Source organism: Salmo trutta, chromosome 19 (genome assembly GCF_901001165.1).
Source record: "Salmo trutta chromosome 19, fSalTru1.1, whole genome shotgun sequence".
NCBI classification, from domain to species: domain Eukaryota; kingdom Metazoa; phylum Chordata; class Actinopteri; order Salmoniformes; family Salmonidae; genus Salmo; species Salmo trutta.
The window spans coordinates 25,035,733-25,053,261 of NC_042975.1; the positions used below are offsets into that span (position 1 = coordinate 25,035,733).

General features: G+C 43.4%; 1 protein-coding gene across 7 annotated transcripts in view; it reads left to right on the plus strand.

Annotated features, from left to right (window-relative positions):
- Positions 1–2,357: 2,357 nt before the first annotated feature.
- Positions 2,358–17,529, plus strand: part of LOC115154193 (ubiquitin carboxyl-terminal hydrolase 28) — a 37,154-nt gene continuing 21,982 nt past the window's right edge. For 3 of the 7 annotated variants that reach the window (XM_029700181.1, XM_029700182.1, XM_029700183.1), the window contains exons 1-8: positions 2,358–2,547; positions 7,320–7,394; positions 9,740–9,863; positions 9,966–10,047; positions 10,395–10,557; positions 12,078–12,164; positions 12,573–12,731; positions 12,861–12,931. In XM_029700181.1, the coding sequence (XP_029556041.1) occupies positions 2,500–2,547; positions 7,320–7,394; positions 9,740–9,863; positions 9,966–10,047; positions 10,395–10,557; positions 12,078–12,164; positions 12,573–12,731; positions 12,861–12,931 (809 nt within the window). In that variant the 5' untranslated portion in view covers positions 2,358–2,499. The remainder of the gene's footprint in view (positions 2,548–7,319; positions 7,395–9,739; positions 9,864–9,965; positions 10,048–10,394; positions 10,558–12,077; positions 12,165–12,572; positions 12,732–12,860; positions 12,932–17,529) is intronic. The other 4 variants (XM_029700186.1, XM_029700187.1, XM_029700184.1 and 1 more) reach the window with 2 other exon arrangements.

Genomic DNA, 17,529 nt, shown 5'->3' on the forward strand with positions numbered 1-17,529 from the left:
ATTTACAACTGCGACCTGGCCAAGATAAAGCAAAGCAGTGCGACACAAACAAGAGTTACACATGGAATAAACAAACGTACAGTCAATAACACAACAGAAAAGTATATATACAGTGTGTGCAAATGAAGTAAGATTAGGGAGGTAAGGCAATAAATAGGCCATAGTGGAGAAATATTTAAATGTAGCAATTAAACACTGGAGTGATAGATGTGCAGGAGACGAAAGTGCAAGTAGAGATACTGGGGTGCAAAGGAGTAAAAAAAAAAAACAATATGGGGATGAGGTAGTTGTGTGGGCTAATTACAGTTGTGCTATGTACAGGTGCAATGATCTGTAAGCTGCTCTGACAGCTGATGCTTAAAGTTAGTGAGGGAGATATGAGTCTCCAACTTCAGTGATTTTTGCAATACGTTCCAGTCATTGACAGCAGAGAACTGGAAGGAAAGGCGGCCAAAGGGGGAGTTGGCTTTGGGGGTGACCGGTGAAATATACCTGCTGGAGAGCATGCTACGGGTGGGTGCTGCTATGGTGACCAGTGAGCTGAGATAAGGCTGGGCTTTACCTAGCAAAGACTTCTAGATGACCTGGAGCCAGTGGGTTTGGCGACGAATATAAAGCGAGGCCCAGCCAAAGAGAGCATACAGGTCGCAGTGGTGGGTAGTATATGGGACTTTGGTGACAAAACGGATGGCACTGTGATAGACTGCATCCAATTTGCTGAGTAGAGTGTTGGAGGCTATTTTGTAAATGACATCGCCAAAGTCAAGGATCGGTAGGATAGTCAGTTTTACGAGGGTATGTTTGGCAGCATGAGTGAAGGATGCTTTGTTGCAAAATAGGAAGCCGATTCTAGATTTAATTTTGGATTGGAGATGCTTAATGTGAGTCTGGAAGGAGAGTTTACAGTCTAACCAGACACCTAGGTATTTGTGGTTGTCCACATATTCTAAGTCAGAACCGTCCAGAGTAGTGATGCTAGACGGGCGGGTAGGTGCAGGCAGCGATCAGTTGAAGAGCATGCATTTAGTTTTACTAAGAGCAGTTGGAGGCCACGGAAGGAGAGATGTATGGCATTGAAGCTCGTCTGGAGGTTTGTTAACACAGTGTCCAAAGAAGGGCCAGATGTATGCAGAATGGTGTTTCTGCATAGAGGTGGATGAGAGAATCACCAGCAGCAAGAGCGACATCATTGATGAATAGAGAAAAGAGTAGGCCCAAGAACTGAACCCTGTGGCACCCCCATAGACTGCCAGAGGTCCGGACAACAGGCCCTCCGATTTGACTCACTGAACTCTGTCTGAGAAGTAGTTGGTGAACCAGGCGAGGCAGTCATTTGAGAGATCTTCACATGACAAGGATTAAAAAGGATTTGCCAGTAGATTGTTGACGTGATTCATGATGATGACTGCTTATCTAGCTTGCTAGCTAAAATTTTGAAAGTATGATCAGTCCAATCAAAGCTACGGTAGATATAACGATTTGATGTCATCTTACCTGTGGACAATGACCTTGAGCATTCTCGGATGGGCACTTCTAATGTAAATTTATGGCAGCACCCAAGGGGGCTTGAACTTTCTAGCTCTCGCTGTAGATTTTGCGATGACATAGTTTCCCCATAAACGACAAAACACTGAGCCAATCACTGCACAACTAGAGAAGATTACTAACCCCTATGCTCTTTATTATCCACTGGCTGCCCCTCCACGACAGAAAGCACTGAGCTAAACTGAAACACCTGCAATTTGGAGCTGCCTTACTCAAGAAAGCAAAAAAATAGACCATATTTGTATGAGGCTTTATTAACTCAATAAAAAACATCTTTACATTGTTTGCAAACTTATATGGGACACGTATTAATGCTAAAATAACATGCAAAACAGGCAACCACAAAAAATAACGGGTCGCCACTGCCCCCAACATAGCTGGATGATGGCTGTAGATGGCTATCTAACTGCTGATTAGTTTAGTAAATCAGAGTTTTTAATCATGATGCTGAGCTAGTGTGTAGCAGCTAATTAATTGCTGTATGACCTGTTGGTAGGATGTTATGTCCCATGTTGACTGATGTAAATGAAGCCACAGCAGCCACGATGATAATGTCTGGAGTAATTTTTTTTCTTGTTTTTGCTATTCTCCAAATAGCATTTTTTTCGTTTTAAAATTGCAATAAATGAGCTTCAGCTTTCAAAAAAATGTTTTGGAGGAAACCCTCACTCAATCCCCCCACCGTCCGGTCACTCTGCCATATCCTAGATTTAGTTGAAATGATGCCCCTGCAGTTTGCCTATAGGTGATTAACTGTTACTCCTTGTACTGATATACTGTATCAAACGTAACCGCGCGCACACACGTCGCTTTGCACGCGCCCGTTTTTTGGACAGACAAGGACACCACTCTTCTTTGCTTGTGTGTGCCTGTTTGACAGATGGAGTTGGTTTGACTCCGAAGTAGGGCTGAAGGCATTTGTGGAAATAAACAAGAAATTCGGGTTTTGCTGCCATGAGAGTTGAACAACAGAGTGAACATGGGGAAAATTCAACGAATTCGGTGAGCACTAAGTAACAGAGTGGAATGACAAGTGACATTTCAAAAGCTCTAACCTTGCATGAGATTGTTAACAACTAACGTAACCAGAACACATAACGTTACAGCCTACATTTTCTGTGTGGACAGACACTAAATTATATATCACGACAAGACCTTATTCCTCAGTGAAACAGTCAATGACACAGTTGCTTCAATTACCTCGTGTGGGGAATTCTGTGTTTCTAAACTGTTGTCAATACGTATCCTGTCCTGCAAAGATGTTTGACATTTTGTCTCGTTCAACGTATCACGACAACCAGTTGGCAAAATAGTTGTGTTATTGTCAATCAATCTCTGCGATAACAACAGTAATCAGAGAAAGGTCAAAACCACTACAACAACATGCATACCCACAGGTTTTTGTTATATAAACCCATGTCTAAACTGGACACAAACCCATCAGCTTTGATTTTTTTTATAGTTGATCTTTAACAACATGTCTCGATCCCATTTTATAGCATGACGATAACTGTATTTTTGTCCACAATTAATGTCTATCTACATTCATCTGTGTGTGTCCAGGGTCTGTGGTGGCTTTTTGTGTGTGTCAGAGAAACACCCACTGCCTTTGTCACTCAAACCCTGGTGGCATGGCGAGTGGAATGATAAACAGAGGTGCTAGCTATCCATGCCATGGCCCAAAATAGAGGCTGACCAAGAGGCTAAGACAGACCCCAGCTCTCCATATAAGTCTGCATGGTCCCAGGTCTGTGTGTCTGGCTGCCTTCACACTGTTACCCTGACATGTCCACCTGCTGTTATGGGGCTGAGGGCTTTATATAGCCTCACTCCTCTTAGCTGGCCCATATTCTTTTAACTGTTTAGCCGCTATTGATCCGGTGTATCACTTCAAAGCCTCAGCTACGGCTGGTTAGGAATACTTTTAGTTGCATTGTATTGTATTATGTATACATGATGACTCATGTACACTATGAATGAGTGATGTTGAGCATACACTGAGTGTGTCGAACATTAAGAACACCTTCCTAATATTGCATGTTTGGGGCAAGGACAGGGACGCTGGCCCATGTTGATTCCAATCCTTCCCACAGTCGTGTCAAGTTGGCTGGATCTCTTTTGGGGGTGGACCATTCTTAATACCAATGGGAAACTGTTGAGCGTGAAAAACCCAGCAGCTTTGCAGTTCCTGACAGAAACTGGTGCGCCTGGCACGTACTACCGTGCCCGTTCACAGGGACTTAAATCTTTTGTCTTGCCGATTCACCCTCTGAATGGCACACATACACAATCCATGTCTCAATTGTCTCAAGGCTTAAAAATCTTTCTTTAATCTGTCTCCTCCCTTTCATCTACACTGAATGAAGTGGATTTAACAAGTGACATCAATAAGGGTTCATAGCGTTCACCTGGTCAGTTTATATCATGGAAAGAGCAGATGTTCTTAATGTTTTGTACACTTAAGGTATTTACCAGTCTGCAGACTTAGGTGAGACTTAACTGGTCTCGCAAATTGGCAGACAGGTAACAATGGGCATAGCTTTGGGGGAATGTTTCAGTTGGTCCCATCCCATTAATGTGGCACGTTTGTAGTTGGTTAAGGCAGTGTTTCCCAAACTAGTCCTTGTGACCCTCAGCCATTCCACATATTTTATTGCGCACCTGATTCAACTAGACAACTAATCAGGTGTGTTAGAATAGATCAAAAACAGGACTGGGACCAGTTCGGGAAACATTGGGTTAGAGTACCCACGTGGTGGTGGAACATATCGCCTCAGACTCATATGGCCTCACAGACTCTGGCGACACTACTCCAGTTAAAAATTGACCTAGAAATGTGGACTGGAGGTGACATATGCACAAATAATTTTGGTATGGTCTCTCTCTCGTTGTTTTCTCAACCCAACCTGGACTCGGGGGTAGACATAACATAGTAAATGTAAATCCGGGACACTGCAATTAGTATGATATGTAAAGTTTCATATGGTATGTGTTCATTTGTGGATGTCCATCATCCATTTCATATCATATGTTACAAATTGCAATTCGTACAATATGTTATGAATTTGAAAAATGTATGATATTTTACGAATTTTAATTTATTGTGGCTAACGTTAGCTAGGCGCCCAAGTCGTTTGAGGTTGCTCTAAAGCGGAAACGTGGAGTAAACGAGTCAGGAGCAGGTTCTTAATTGAATAAAGTTCTCTATTGAGGTATTTCTTTATTCCCAAACCCTCCAACACAATCAAAGATGACCTCACAATGAAAACACATCTTCTTTACAAGAACAAGGAACACAAGGTGAGTATCTTCAAACTATAACATAAATTAACAGGTGTGTCACCGCCTTCATGATCTGTCTGTGGAGCGCTCCCTTAGGGTAGTGGTCCGGATCCGTGGCAGCCATTCCCAAGAGGTAGTTTGTCCTCTTCTTCCCCCTTCCAAAAGGTGCAGTTGAAGTCGGAAGTTTACATACACTTAGGTTGGAGTTATTAAAAGTCGTTTTTCAACCAATTCGCAAATTTCTTGTTAACAAACTATAGTTTTGGCAAGTCGGTTAGGACATCTTTTTTGTGCATGACACAAGTCATTTTTCCAACAATTGTTTACAGACAGATTATTTCACTTATGATTCACTGTATCACAATTCCAGTGGGTCAGAAGTTTACATACACTAAGTTGACTATGCCTTTAAACAGCTTGGAAAATTCCAGAAAATGATCTCATAGCTTTAGAAGCTTCTGATATGCTAATTGACATTAATTTGAGTCAATTGGAGGTGGATGTATTTCAAGGCCTACCTTCAAACTCACTGCCTCTTTGCTTGACATCATGGGGAAATCAAAAGAAATCAGCCAAGACCTCAGAAAAAAGAATTGTAGACCTCCACAAGTCTGGTTCATCCTTGGGAGCAATTTCCAAATGCCTGAAGGTACCACGTTCATCTGTACAAACAATAGTACGCAAGTATAATCACCTTGGGACCACGCAGCCGTCATACCGCTCAGGAAGGAGACGCGTTCTGTCTCCTAGAGATGAACGTACTTTGGTGCAAAAAGTGCAAATCAATCCCAGAACAACAGCAAAAGACCTTGTGAAGATGCTGGAGGAAAGAGGTACAAAAGTATCTATTTCCACAGTAAAGGGAGTCTTATATCGACATAACCTGAAAGGCCGCTCAGCAAGGAAGAAGCCACTGCTCCAAAACCGCCATAAAAAAGCCAGACTAAGGTTTGCAACTGAACATGTGGACAAATATCGTACTTTTTGGAGAAATGTCCTCTGGTCTGATGAAACAAAAATAGAACTGTTTGGCCATAATGACCATCGTTATGTTTGGAGGAAAAAGGGGGAGGCTTGCAAGCCGAAGAACACCATCCCAACCATGAAGCACGGGAGTGGCAGCATCATGTTGTGGGGGTGCTTTGCTGCAGGAGGGACTGGTGCACTTCACAAAATAGATGGCATCATGAGGTAGGAAAATGATGTGGATATATTGAAGCAACATCTCAAGATGTCAGTCAGGAAGTTAAAGCTTGGTTGCAAATGGGTCTTCCAAATGGACAAGCATACTTCCAAAGTTGTGGCAAAATGGCTGAAGGACAACAAAGTCAAGGTATTGGAATGGCCATCACAAAGCCCTGACCTCAATCCCATAGAAAATTTGTGGGCAGAACTGAAAAAGTGTGTACGAGCAAGGAGGCCTACAAACCTGACTCAGTTACACCAGCTCTGTCAGGAGGAATGGGCCAAAATTCACCCAACGTATTGTGGGAAGCTTGTGGAAGGCTACCCAAAACATTTGACCCAAGTTTAACAATTTTAATGCAATGCTACCAAATACAAATTGAGTGTATGTAAACTTCTGACACACTGGGAATGTGATGAAAGAAATAAAAGCTGAAATAAATAATTCTCTCTACTATTATTCTGACATTTCACATTCTTTAAATAAAGTGGTGATCCTAAGACCGGGATTATTATTACGATTAAATGTCAGGAATTGTGAAAAACTGAGTTTAAATGTATTTGGCTAAGGTGTATGTAAACTTCAGACTTCAACTGTATGTCCTCTCCTTTGTAGAAGCAAACACTCTTTTCTTCCTCCAGTCTCCCCTACTGCCGGTTCCCTCCTCTCTCTTGTAGGGGGAAAGAGAATAAGTCATTAGTGCCGTCAGCTGTGCTTAATTGCCTCTGATCACCTTGACTCACATGTCGGGCTGGGCTACTATCCGTGGGACCAGCCTGCCCTCTGGTGGTCCTTCCACATAGGTTAAAGTTAGGGGAAGGGTTAGCGAACATGCTAAGTAGTTGCAAAGTAGATAATTAGCCAAAATGCTAAAGTTGTCCATGATGAGATTTGAACACTCAACCTTTGGGTTGCTAGACGTTTGCGTTATACTCCCGATCAACCACCCTGATTTTTGCTTTTGCCTTAAGTAACCTTCTGTCTTATGTAACCGTCCCGGATGTACTATTTTACGTCTAGTCTATGAGACCAGCCTGCTCAACCTAGCCCCGGAGAGAAAAAAAATCTAATTGTAATAAAAGGGATCCAAAGCTCATCTAAGTAATAATTACTCAGCAATACTCTATCACGCTAATCAGTTTAAACTAAAGGACTGGAAAAATAACCTCTAGAATGTGTACTCTTATCAATCTTGCCAGGAAGGTCATATGAATAATTGCATACCTTCGTTGTAGAGACTATTTTCACCCAAGCAACAGGTTAATGGAAAGCCTTTTGTTCTTCATTGACATTTGTCGCTCCTCAGAGCCTGATGCTGATCAACCAGCTGAGGGAGATCACTGGCATCCAAGACCCACAGATCCTCCTCAGGGCCCTGAATGTGAGTACCAAACACTGTGGACAGACAGGCAGATAGGCTTCATTTCTGCCTGCTTAATCAGTATATCGTTGTCATATTGTAGATAGACAGTAACCTAAGCCCTCTCAAAGTTTATTGATTTCTTCTTGGTGGTCCAGGCCTACCATATACCCAAACCATTTCTCAGCTAAATGATTGGACTGTCTCAATGACACTATGAGAGGACTTCAAGGTAGGTCCTGAAGACACTTAGGGAACAAATGTTTTTATTACTACATGCCTACTTGATTTGGTTAATTGGGTTGTGACATGACATTAGCTGTAGGCCATGTCAGAGACCAATGATGTACAGTGAGGGAAAAAAGTATTTGATCCCCTGCTGATTTTGTATGTTTGGCCACAGACAAAGAAATTATCAGTCTATAATTTTAATGGTAGGTTTATTTGAACAGCGAGAGACAGAATAACAACAAAAAAATCCAGAAAAACACATGTCAAAAATGTTATAAAATGATTTGCATTTTAATAAGTATTAAGTATTAAATAAGCTCCAAATAAGTATTTGACCCCTCTGCAAAACATTACTTAGTACTTGGTGGCAAAACCCTTGTTGGCAATCACAGAGGTCAGAAGTTTCTTGTAGTTGGCCACCAGGTTTGCACACATCTCAGGAGGGATTTTGTCCCACTCCTCTTTGCAGATTTTCTCCAAGTCATTAAGGTTTCGAGGCTGACGTTTGGCAACTCGAACCTTCAGCTCTCTCCACAGATTTTCTATGGGATTAAGGTCTGGAGACTGGCTAGGCCACTCCAGGACCTTAATGTGCTTCTTCTTGAGCCACTCCTTTGTTGTCTTGGCCGTGTGTTTTGGGTCATTGTCATGCTGGAATACCCATCCACGACCCATTTTCAATGCCCTGGCTGAGGGAAGGAGGTTCTCACCCAAGACTTGACGGTACATGGCCCCGTCCATCGTCCCTTTGATGCGGTAAAGTTGTCCTGTCCCCTTAGCAGAAAAACACCCACAAAGCATAATGTTTCCACCTTCATGTTTGAGGGTGGGGATGGTGTTCTTGGGGTCATGGGCAGCATTCCTCCTCCTCCAAACACAGCGAGTTGAGTTGATGCCAAAGAGCTCCATTTTGGTCTCATCTGACCACAACACTTTCACCAGTTGTCCTCTGAATCATTCAGATGTTCATTGGCAAACTTCAGACGGGCATGTATATGTGCTTCCTTGAGCAGGGGGAACTTGCGGGCGCTGCAGGATTTCAGTCCTTCACGGCATAGTGTGTTACCAATTGTTTTCTTGGTGACTATGGTCCCAGCTGCCTTGAGATCATTGACAAGATCCTCCCGTGTAGTTCTGGGCTGATTCATCACCGTTCTCATGATCATTGCCACTCCACGAGGTGAGATCTTGCATGGAGCCCCAGGCCGAGGGAGATTGACAGTTATTTTGTGTTTCTTCCATTTGCGAATAATCGCACCAACTGTTGTCACCTTCTCACCAAGCTGCTTGGCGATGGTCTTGTAGCCCATTCCAGCCTTGTGTAAGTCTACAATCTTGTCCCTGACATCCTCGGAGAGCTCTTTGGTCTTGGCCAAGTTGGAGAGTTTGGAATCTGATTGATTGCTTCTGTTTGGAATCTGATTGATTGCTCCCTTTAAGAGTGTGCTCCTAATCTGAACTCGTTACCTGTATAAAAGACACCTGGGAGCCAGAAATCTTTCTGATTGAGAGGGGGTCAAATACTTATTTCCCTCATTAAAATGCAAATCAATTTTTGACATGCGTTTTTCTGGATTTTTGTTGTTGTTGTTCTGTCTCTCACTGTTCAAATAAACCTACCAGTACAATTATAGACTGATACTTTCTTTGTCAGTGGGCAAACGTACAAAATCAGCAGGGGATCAAATACTTTTTTCCCTTACTGTAGTGTCTAAGAAGGCAACAGTGAGATGATGTCATGCCAACACCATTAGTCAATGAGCATGAACTAGATGGAGGGAAAACCTGCATATTGTACATTTGAGCGATGAAGATTTCAGGTCGTTGTTGCAAAAGAGTTCTCAGCGACTTACGTACTTAAAAAGGCAAAATAAATGATATTGTCACAGACATTGTTTTCATGCGGCTCTTTCATGGGCTTAGTCCCCGGAACAAATCCTTTAGAAGGACTCTATCACGTAGAGGTCAAACTTAAGGTTAGGGGTAGCCGCTTGCTTCAGTGCCAGTTTATCTCTGCTTTAGCTGCTCTGTCATTCGTCAGAATTATCATCAAAATCAGAAACAGACTGGCACCAGGCCAGGGAGTTCTTGGAAAGGACACATTGTAATGCCTACTCTTATCTCTCTGATACCAGGCCAGTCAGGGGGACATTAGCCATGCTGTTGGGCTGCTGACCACACAGCCGCCAGAGGAGGGCCAGGGGACTGAGGACACACCAGACACAGAAGTCAACAGGGAGGCCTGGGGGGCCCAGAAAGGTAGGCCGGAAGTTGGGAAGGAAAGTCTAAGGAAAGGAGCAAAATACTGAGGGTCTGGTGATGAACATAGAAGATCATTTGTTTCCCAATGTTTGTCCTCAGGTGCTCCTCCTAAAGATGACCTTCAGACAGCCATTGAGCTCAGCTTGCAAGAATCCCAGGCAGAGGAGAGAGAGCTCAACAGGTATAGTCGTCCAGTACCTCATCATTTCCCCTTTGCTTGCTGTTTCCTTGCTGAACGAAGTAACCAGTTGAGAGTCATCTCTCAATTAAAAGGTTATAATATCTGAAGTGAACACAGAAGTACAGTATGAGCAATAGAAAACCAGGTTCATAAGGAAAACCAGGTTCATAAGAGCACACAACAGAAAATGTTTTGAAACAGAAAACAAAAATGTGCATTTCTTATTGGATTCCCTCCCCATTTTTGTCAGTTTTCTTCTATTGCTGCCTATTGAACATAACCCAGGTGAAACTCTCAATCAGACCATTGTCTACAGTTGATGAGTGGCATGTTTTGGTGTGTTCCAGGGCACTGGAGGCCAGTGTGGAGGACAGTGCTGCACGGGTGAAGAGGAAGCGCTGCGAGGCCCAAGGAGAGAGCTGCAGCCCTGCAGACTGGATCCGCAAGGACGAGTGGCCAGTGGGCATCCGCAATGTGGGCAACACCTGCTGGTTCAGTGCCGTCATACAGGTGAGATACACACTAATGCACAGTTATTAACAGTGTCTGCTCTGGAGCTTGATCTTTAAAATAAATACAAAATATGCACAGAAAAAGAGAATTGTGCCAGTGAGATGAACAGGATAAAAATATAAGTATAACATTTGGGGTTTGTACTGTGGACCTTGTTAATGCTTTGCCATTTAAGACCACCTGTTGTATCACCAGTCAGGTCCTGGCTGTTACTAAGGTTGATGTCGTACAGTAAAGGTTGTATTTGAATTTTGCAAAATCTGCAGAATCCCTTGGACTCCTTTGGTCTCTATAATACTGCCTTGACTTTCTGCACCACCTCCTAATTGGTGTATATGTGATGACCATGTTTAGAACCTCTTTTAGTTTTCCAAAACCTTTCAAGACTTCTGGTGTGAATCGGTTCAAAATATTACCACTAGGAGAGAAGGCTCCAAACACGTTTGTTTTTCCGTCCAATTTGCTGAACAATGTCGACTTCTGGCAAACAGAGGGAGAACATTTTATTTTCAACCTGTTACCACACAATTAAGCCATATTGTGTTAATTGAGTTGTCGGTAATACCAGGAGGATGAGGGGCAGTGGTGGGGTAAGGGTTTTTACTTTCCAAACGCAAAAGCTTCTTGGTGCTTTAATTCTATTAAGAGTCCATTCGAGACTAAATTTAGCTGGGCCTATCAGGTGGCTCTGCTGAAATTCAAGCCTTCATTGATATTGATAGACTGCAAGGGTAATTAAATAGTGCAGTGTTGTGATGACAGAGCAAGCGATGAACTCTGCAGCATGGACTGAAATGAGTTTATATCGGTAGATTAGGCCAAATGGGAACGCTCATTTGTCTTAATTTCGTTAAGATATGCGCCACATCGATTTAAAGCACTAAAAACCCAAAGGAAATATCATCAGGGAATAGCAATGCATGCACACATTTTGAGTGGCTGAGAAGTCGTTTCAAGTTGTTCCATTTTAAATCCATCCTTTTATTTGACTCTTTCCATCACAATTTATCCATAGAAAGTAGTTATCTGATTGAGACTCACTGTATGACTGCATGTGGCTGTGTACTCATATTTCTGTGGTATCTGGTGTGTTACCCTTTACAGTAAGATTGTGATAAGCTGTAATTAAGTTTCTGGGAAACGAGAAAGTTGAGAAGACACATAGGCCTAATGCGATCAAAAACGTGGGTATATTGTTGTCTCTTCAAAACTGCACAAAAGGCTCCATTATTTTGTGTTGTATATGTTAGAGTTAGCAATAAAACACACTGTGGCTCACCAGCATTGATGAAGTGTCTTGTCACTTATATAAAGAGAAGATTATCTCATTTATTTGTCTTATGAGAGGAAAATTACCATCACCCTGTCTCATACAATACAGTTCTCAATGGCATTTTCTTTTGTTTGCTTAACTGTGACTCTCGTGTGTTAAAACCTCAACAGGTATCCTCGACAATTACATTTTTACACACTAATACATTTCCGTCACGCTATCTCATCTTTGTCTCTTATTTCAGTCCCTGTTCCACCTGCCCGTGTTCCGCAGATTGGTACTTAACTACTGCCTGTCTGAGCGAATCCTGGAGAAATGTAAAAGCCACTCGGTAAGTGTCCAATGGAGAGCCAGGAGCCCTGAGGAACAGAGACTGGACCTTTGGGTCCCAGAGGCTGAAGAGTCAGGGGATGTCTGGCTGGTGTTAGAGGGGAAACTAGACTACTGGGTTATACATTGTGCATAAAGATAGTGGTTAACACTTAACAGTAACTTCCAAGAAGAAGCATTGATAAACCATTTATTAACAGTGTAGGCTACATGTTATAATCAAATGTTATAAAAATGTATATACGTTTATAAGAAAGGCTCATGAAAGTTATTATGAAGTGTAAGTACAAAGTTATATGCACTCTGCATATGAAGATATATTGTTGAAAACAGTAAAGTCTTACCCAGGTTTTCCAGTGCAGCTCTGTGAAGTGAGAGAAGCCTAACATATGGATGGATGTGTTCTCAGGACAAGAGGAACATAGCCTTCATGCAGGAGCTGCGCTGTCTCTTTGCTCTCATGGTGGGCTCCACTCGCAGGTTTGTGGACCCGTCTGCTGCCGTAGAGCTTTTGAGAGATGCTTTCCGATCCAGTGAGGCCCAACAGGTACACACTGAGGTCCAACAGGTATACGCACATACACACTTGTGTCAATGCATACGCACGCACGCACACACACACACCAGGGTCATGGCCACCCCTTTACATCAACTGCTTTGTATACAAAGATGTTCATTTCAGATGTGTTCATTCTAGGATGTGAGTGAGTTCACCCACAAACTCCTTGACTGGCTTGAAGATGCCTTTCAGCTGGCTGCTAATGGAAAGTAAGTCAAGGATTTTATCCCAACAGTCAGTTCTGTACGAAAACACATTTATTGTCATAGCTAACCAGGGGCGCAAATTTCACTGGGGACAGGGGGGACGTCACCCCCACATTCTGAAATTACATTTTTGTCCCCCCCAGTTTTATAATTGAAATGTGATACAAAACGAGGCACCTGTGTGCTATAGGAACATGTGTACGCCTCCGAGCGGTCGCGTAGGCTGTTTGGAGTGTTTATCAGACTGGATTTAAAAAATATATATATATATATATATATATATACTGCTCAAAAAAAATAAAGGGAACACTTAAACAACACATCCTAGATCTGAATGAAAGAAATAATCTTATTAAATACTTTTTTCTTTACATCGTTGAATGTGCTGGCAAAAAAATCACACAAAAATAATCAATGGAAATCCAATTTATCAACCCATAGAGGTCTGGATTTGGAGTCACACTCAAAATTAAAGTGGAAAACCACACTACAGGTTGATCCAACTTTGATGTAATGTCCTTAAAACAAGTCAAAATGAGGCTCAGTAGTGTGTGTGGCCTCCACGTGCCTGTATGACCTCCCTACAACGCCTGGGCATGCTCCTGATGAGGTGGCGGATGGTCTCCTGAGGGATCTCCTCCCAGACCGAGACTATAAAGCATCCGCCAACTCCTGGACAGTCTGTGATGCAACGTGGCGTTGGTGGATGGAGCGAGACATGATGTCCCAGATGTGCTCAATTGGATTCAGGTCTGGGGAACGGGCGGGCCAGTCCATAGCATCAATGCCTTCCTCTTGCAGGAACTGCTGACACACTCCAGCCACATGAGGTCTAGCATTGTCTTGCATTAGGAGGAACCCAGGGCCAACCGCACCAGCATATGGTCTCACAAGGGGTCTGAGGATCTCATCTCGGTACCTAATGGCAGTCAGGCTACCTCTGGCGAGCACATGGAGGGCTGTGTGGCCCCCCAAAGAAATGCCACCCCACACCATGACTGACCCACCGCCAAACTGGTCATGCTGGAGGATGTTGCAGGCAGCAGAATGTTCTCCACGGCGTCTCCAGACTCTGTCACGTCTGTCACATGTGCTCAGTGTGAACCTGCTTTCATCTGTGAAGAGCACAGGGCGCCAGTGGCGAATTTGCCAATCTTGGTGTTCTCTGGCAAATGCCAAACGTCCTGCACGGTGTTGGGCTGTAAGCACAACCCCCACCTGTGGACGTCGGGCCCTCATACCACCCTCATGGAGTCTGTTTCTGACCGTTTGAGCAGACACATGCACATTTGTGGCCTGCTGGAGGTCATTTTGCAGGGCTCTGGCAGTGCTTCTCCTGCTCCTTGCACAAAGGCGGAGGTAGCGGTCCTGCTGCTGGGTTGTTGCCCTCCTACGGCCTCCTCCACGTCTCCTGATGTACTGGCCTGTCTCCTGGTAGTGCCTCCATGCTCTGGACACTACGCTGACAGACACAGCAAACCTTCTTGCCACAGCTCGCATTGATGTGCCATCCTGGATGAGCTGCACTACCTGAGCCACTTGTGTGGGTTGTAGACTCTGTCTCATGCTACCACTAGAGTGAAAGCACCGCCAGCATTCAAAAGTGACCAAAACATCAGCCAGGAAGCATAGGAACTGAGAAGTGGTCTGTGGTCCCCACCTGCAGAACCACTCCTTTATTGGGGGTGTCTTGCTAATTGCCTATAATTTCCACCTGTTGTCTATTCCATTTGCACAACAGCATGTGAAATGTATTGTCAATCAGTGTTGCTTCCTAAGTGGACAGTTTGATTTCACAGAAGTGTGATTGACTTGGAGTTACATTGTGTTGTTTAAGTGTTCCCTTTATTTTTTTGAGCAGTGTATATATCTCAGCAAAAAAAGGAACATCCCTTTTTCAGGACTCTGTCTTTCAAAGATCATTCGTAAAAATCCAAATAACTTCACAGATCTTCATTGTAAAGGGTTTAAACACTGTTTCCCATGCTTGTTCAATGAACCATAAGCAATTAATGAACATGCACCTGTGGAACGGTTGTTAAGACACTAACAGCTTACAGACGGTAGGCAATTAAGGTCACAGTTATGAAAACGTAGGACACTAAAGAGGCCTTTCTATTGACTCTGAAAAACACCAAAAGAAAGATGCCCAGGGTCCCTGCTCATCTGTGTGAACGTGCCTTAGGCATGCTGCAAGGAGGCATGAGGACTGCAGATGTGGCCAGGGCAATAAATTGCAATGTCCGTACTGTGAGACGCCTAAGACAGCGCTACAGGGAGACAGGACGGGCAGCTGATCGTCCTCGCAGTGGCAGACCATGTGTAACAACACCTGCACAGGATCGGTATATCCGAACATCACACCTGCGGAACAGGTACAGGATGGCAACAACAACTGCCCGAGTTACACCAGGAACGCACAATCCCTCCATCAGTGCTCAGACTATCCGCAATAGGCTCAGAGAGGCTGGGCTGAGGGCTTGAAGGCCTGTTGTAAGGCAGGTCCTCACCAGACATCACCGGCAACAACGTCGCCTATGGGCACAAACCCACCATTGCTGGACCAGACAAGACTGGCAAAGTGCTCTTCACTGACGAGTCGTGGTTGTCTCAGCAGGGGTGAAGACATCCTCCTCCCTCATGTGGTACCCTTCCTGCAGGCTCATCCTGACATGACCCTCCAGCATGACAATGCCACCAGCCATACTGCTCGTTCTGTGCGTGATTTCCTGCAAGACAGGAATGTCAGTGTTCTGCCATGGCCAGCGAAGTGCCCGGATCTCAATCCCATTGAGCACGTCTGGGACCTGTTGGATCGGAGGGTGAGGGCTAGGGCCGTTCCCTCCAGAAATGTCCAGGAACTTGCAGGTGCCTTGGTGTAAGAGTGGGGTAACATCTCACAGCAAGAACTGGTAAATCTGGTCCAGTCCATGAGGAGGAGATGCACTGCAGTACTTAACCTCTTACATCTAGACGTTCCGCTAGCGGAACACTGCTCCAATATCCAATGATTGGGCGTGGCGCGAAATACAAACTCCTCGAAAATCCGAAAACTTCAATTTTTCAAACATATGACTATTTTACAGCATTTTAAAGACAAGACTCTCCTTTATCTAACCACACTGTCCGATTTCAAAAAGGCTTTACAACGAAAGCAAAACATTAGATTATGTCAGCAGAGTACCCAGCCAGAAATAATCAGACACCCATTTTTCAAGCTAGCATATAATGTCACAAAAACCAAAACCACAGCTAAATGCAGCACTAACCTTTGATGATCTTCATCAGATGACACTCCTAGGACATTATGTTATACAATACATGCATGTTTTGTTCAATCAAGTTCATATTTATATCAAAAACCAGCTTTTTACATTAGCATGTGACGTTCAGAACTAGCATACCCACCGCAAACCTCCGGTGAATTTACTAAATTACTCACGATAAACGTTCACAAAAAACATAATTATTTTAAGAATTATAGATACAGAACTCCTTTATGCAATCGCGGTGTCCGATTTTAAAATAGCTTTTCGGTGAAAGCACATTTTGCAATATTCTGAGTAGATAGCTCGCCACCACGGGCTAGCTATTTTGACACCCACCAAGTTTGGTACTCACCAAACTCAGATTTACTATAAGAAAAATTGGATTACCTTTGCTGTTCTTCATCAGAATGCACTCCCAGGACTTCTACTTCAACAACAAATGTTGGTTTGGTTCCAAATAATCCATAGTTATATCCAAATAGCAACGTTTTGTTCGTGTGTTCAAGACACTATCCGAAGGGTAACAAAGGGTGACGCGCGGACGCGTATCGTGACAAAAAAATGTCAAAATATTCCATTACCGTACTTCGAAGCATGTCAAACGCTGTTTAAAATAATTTTTTTTGCAATTTTTCTCGTAAAATAGCAATAATATTCCGACCGGGAGTCGTTGTTTTCGTTCAAAGACTGAAAATAAAAACATGGAGTCGTCTCGTGCACGCGTGCGCCAGTCTCATTGTTCTCAGAAGTACCACTTACCAAATGCGCTACTGTTTTTCAGCCATGGGCTGCAAAGTCATCATTCAACGTTCTGGCGCCTTCTGAGAGCCTATGGGACCCTTAGAAAATGTCACGTTACAGCAGAGATCCTTTGTTTTGGATAGAGATGACAAAGAAGGCCAAGAAATGGTCAGACAGGGTACTTCCTGTACAGAATCTTCTCCGGTTTTGGCCTGCCATTTGAGTTCTGTTATACCATTCAAACAGTTTTAGAAACTTTGGAGTGTTTTCTATCCAAAGCTACTAATTATATGCATATTCTAGTTTCTGGGCAGGAGTAATAACCAGATTAAATCGGGTAAGTTTTTTATCCGGCCGTGAAAATACTGCCCCCTATCCATAACAAGTTAATGCAGCTGGTGGCCAGATACTGACTGTTAATTTTGACCCCCCCCCCCAGGGACACATTATTCCATTTCTGTCAGTCACATGCCTGTGGAACTTGTTCACTTTATGTCTCAGTTGTTGAATCTGGTTATGTTCATACAAATATTTACACATGTTAAGTTTGACAAAAATAAAGAGGACGTTTCTTTTTTTGCTGAGTTTTAT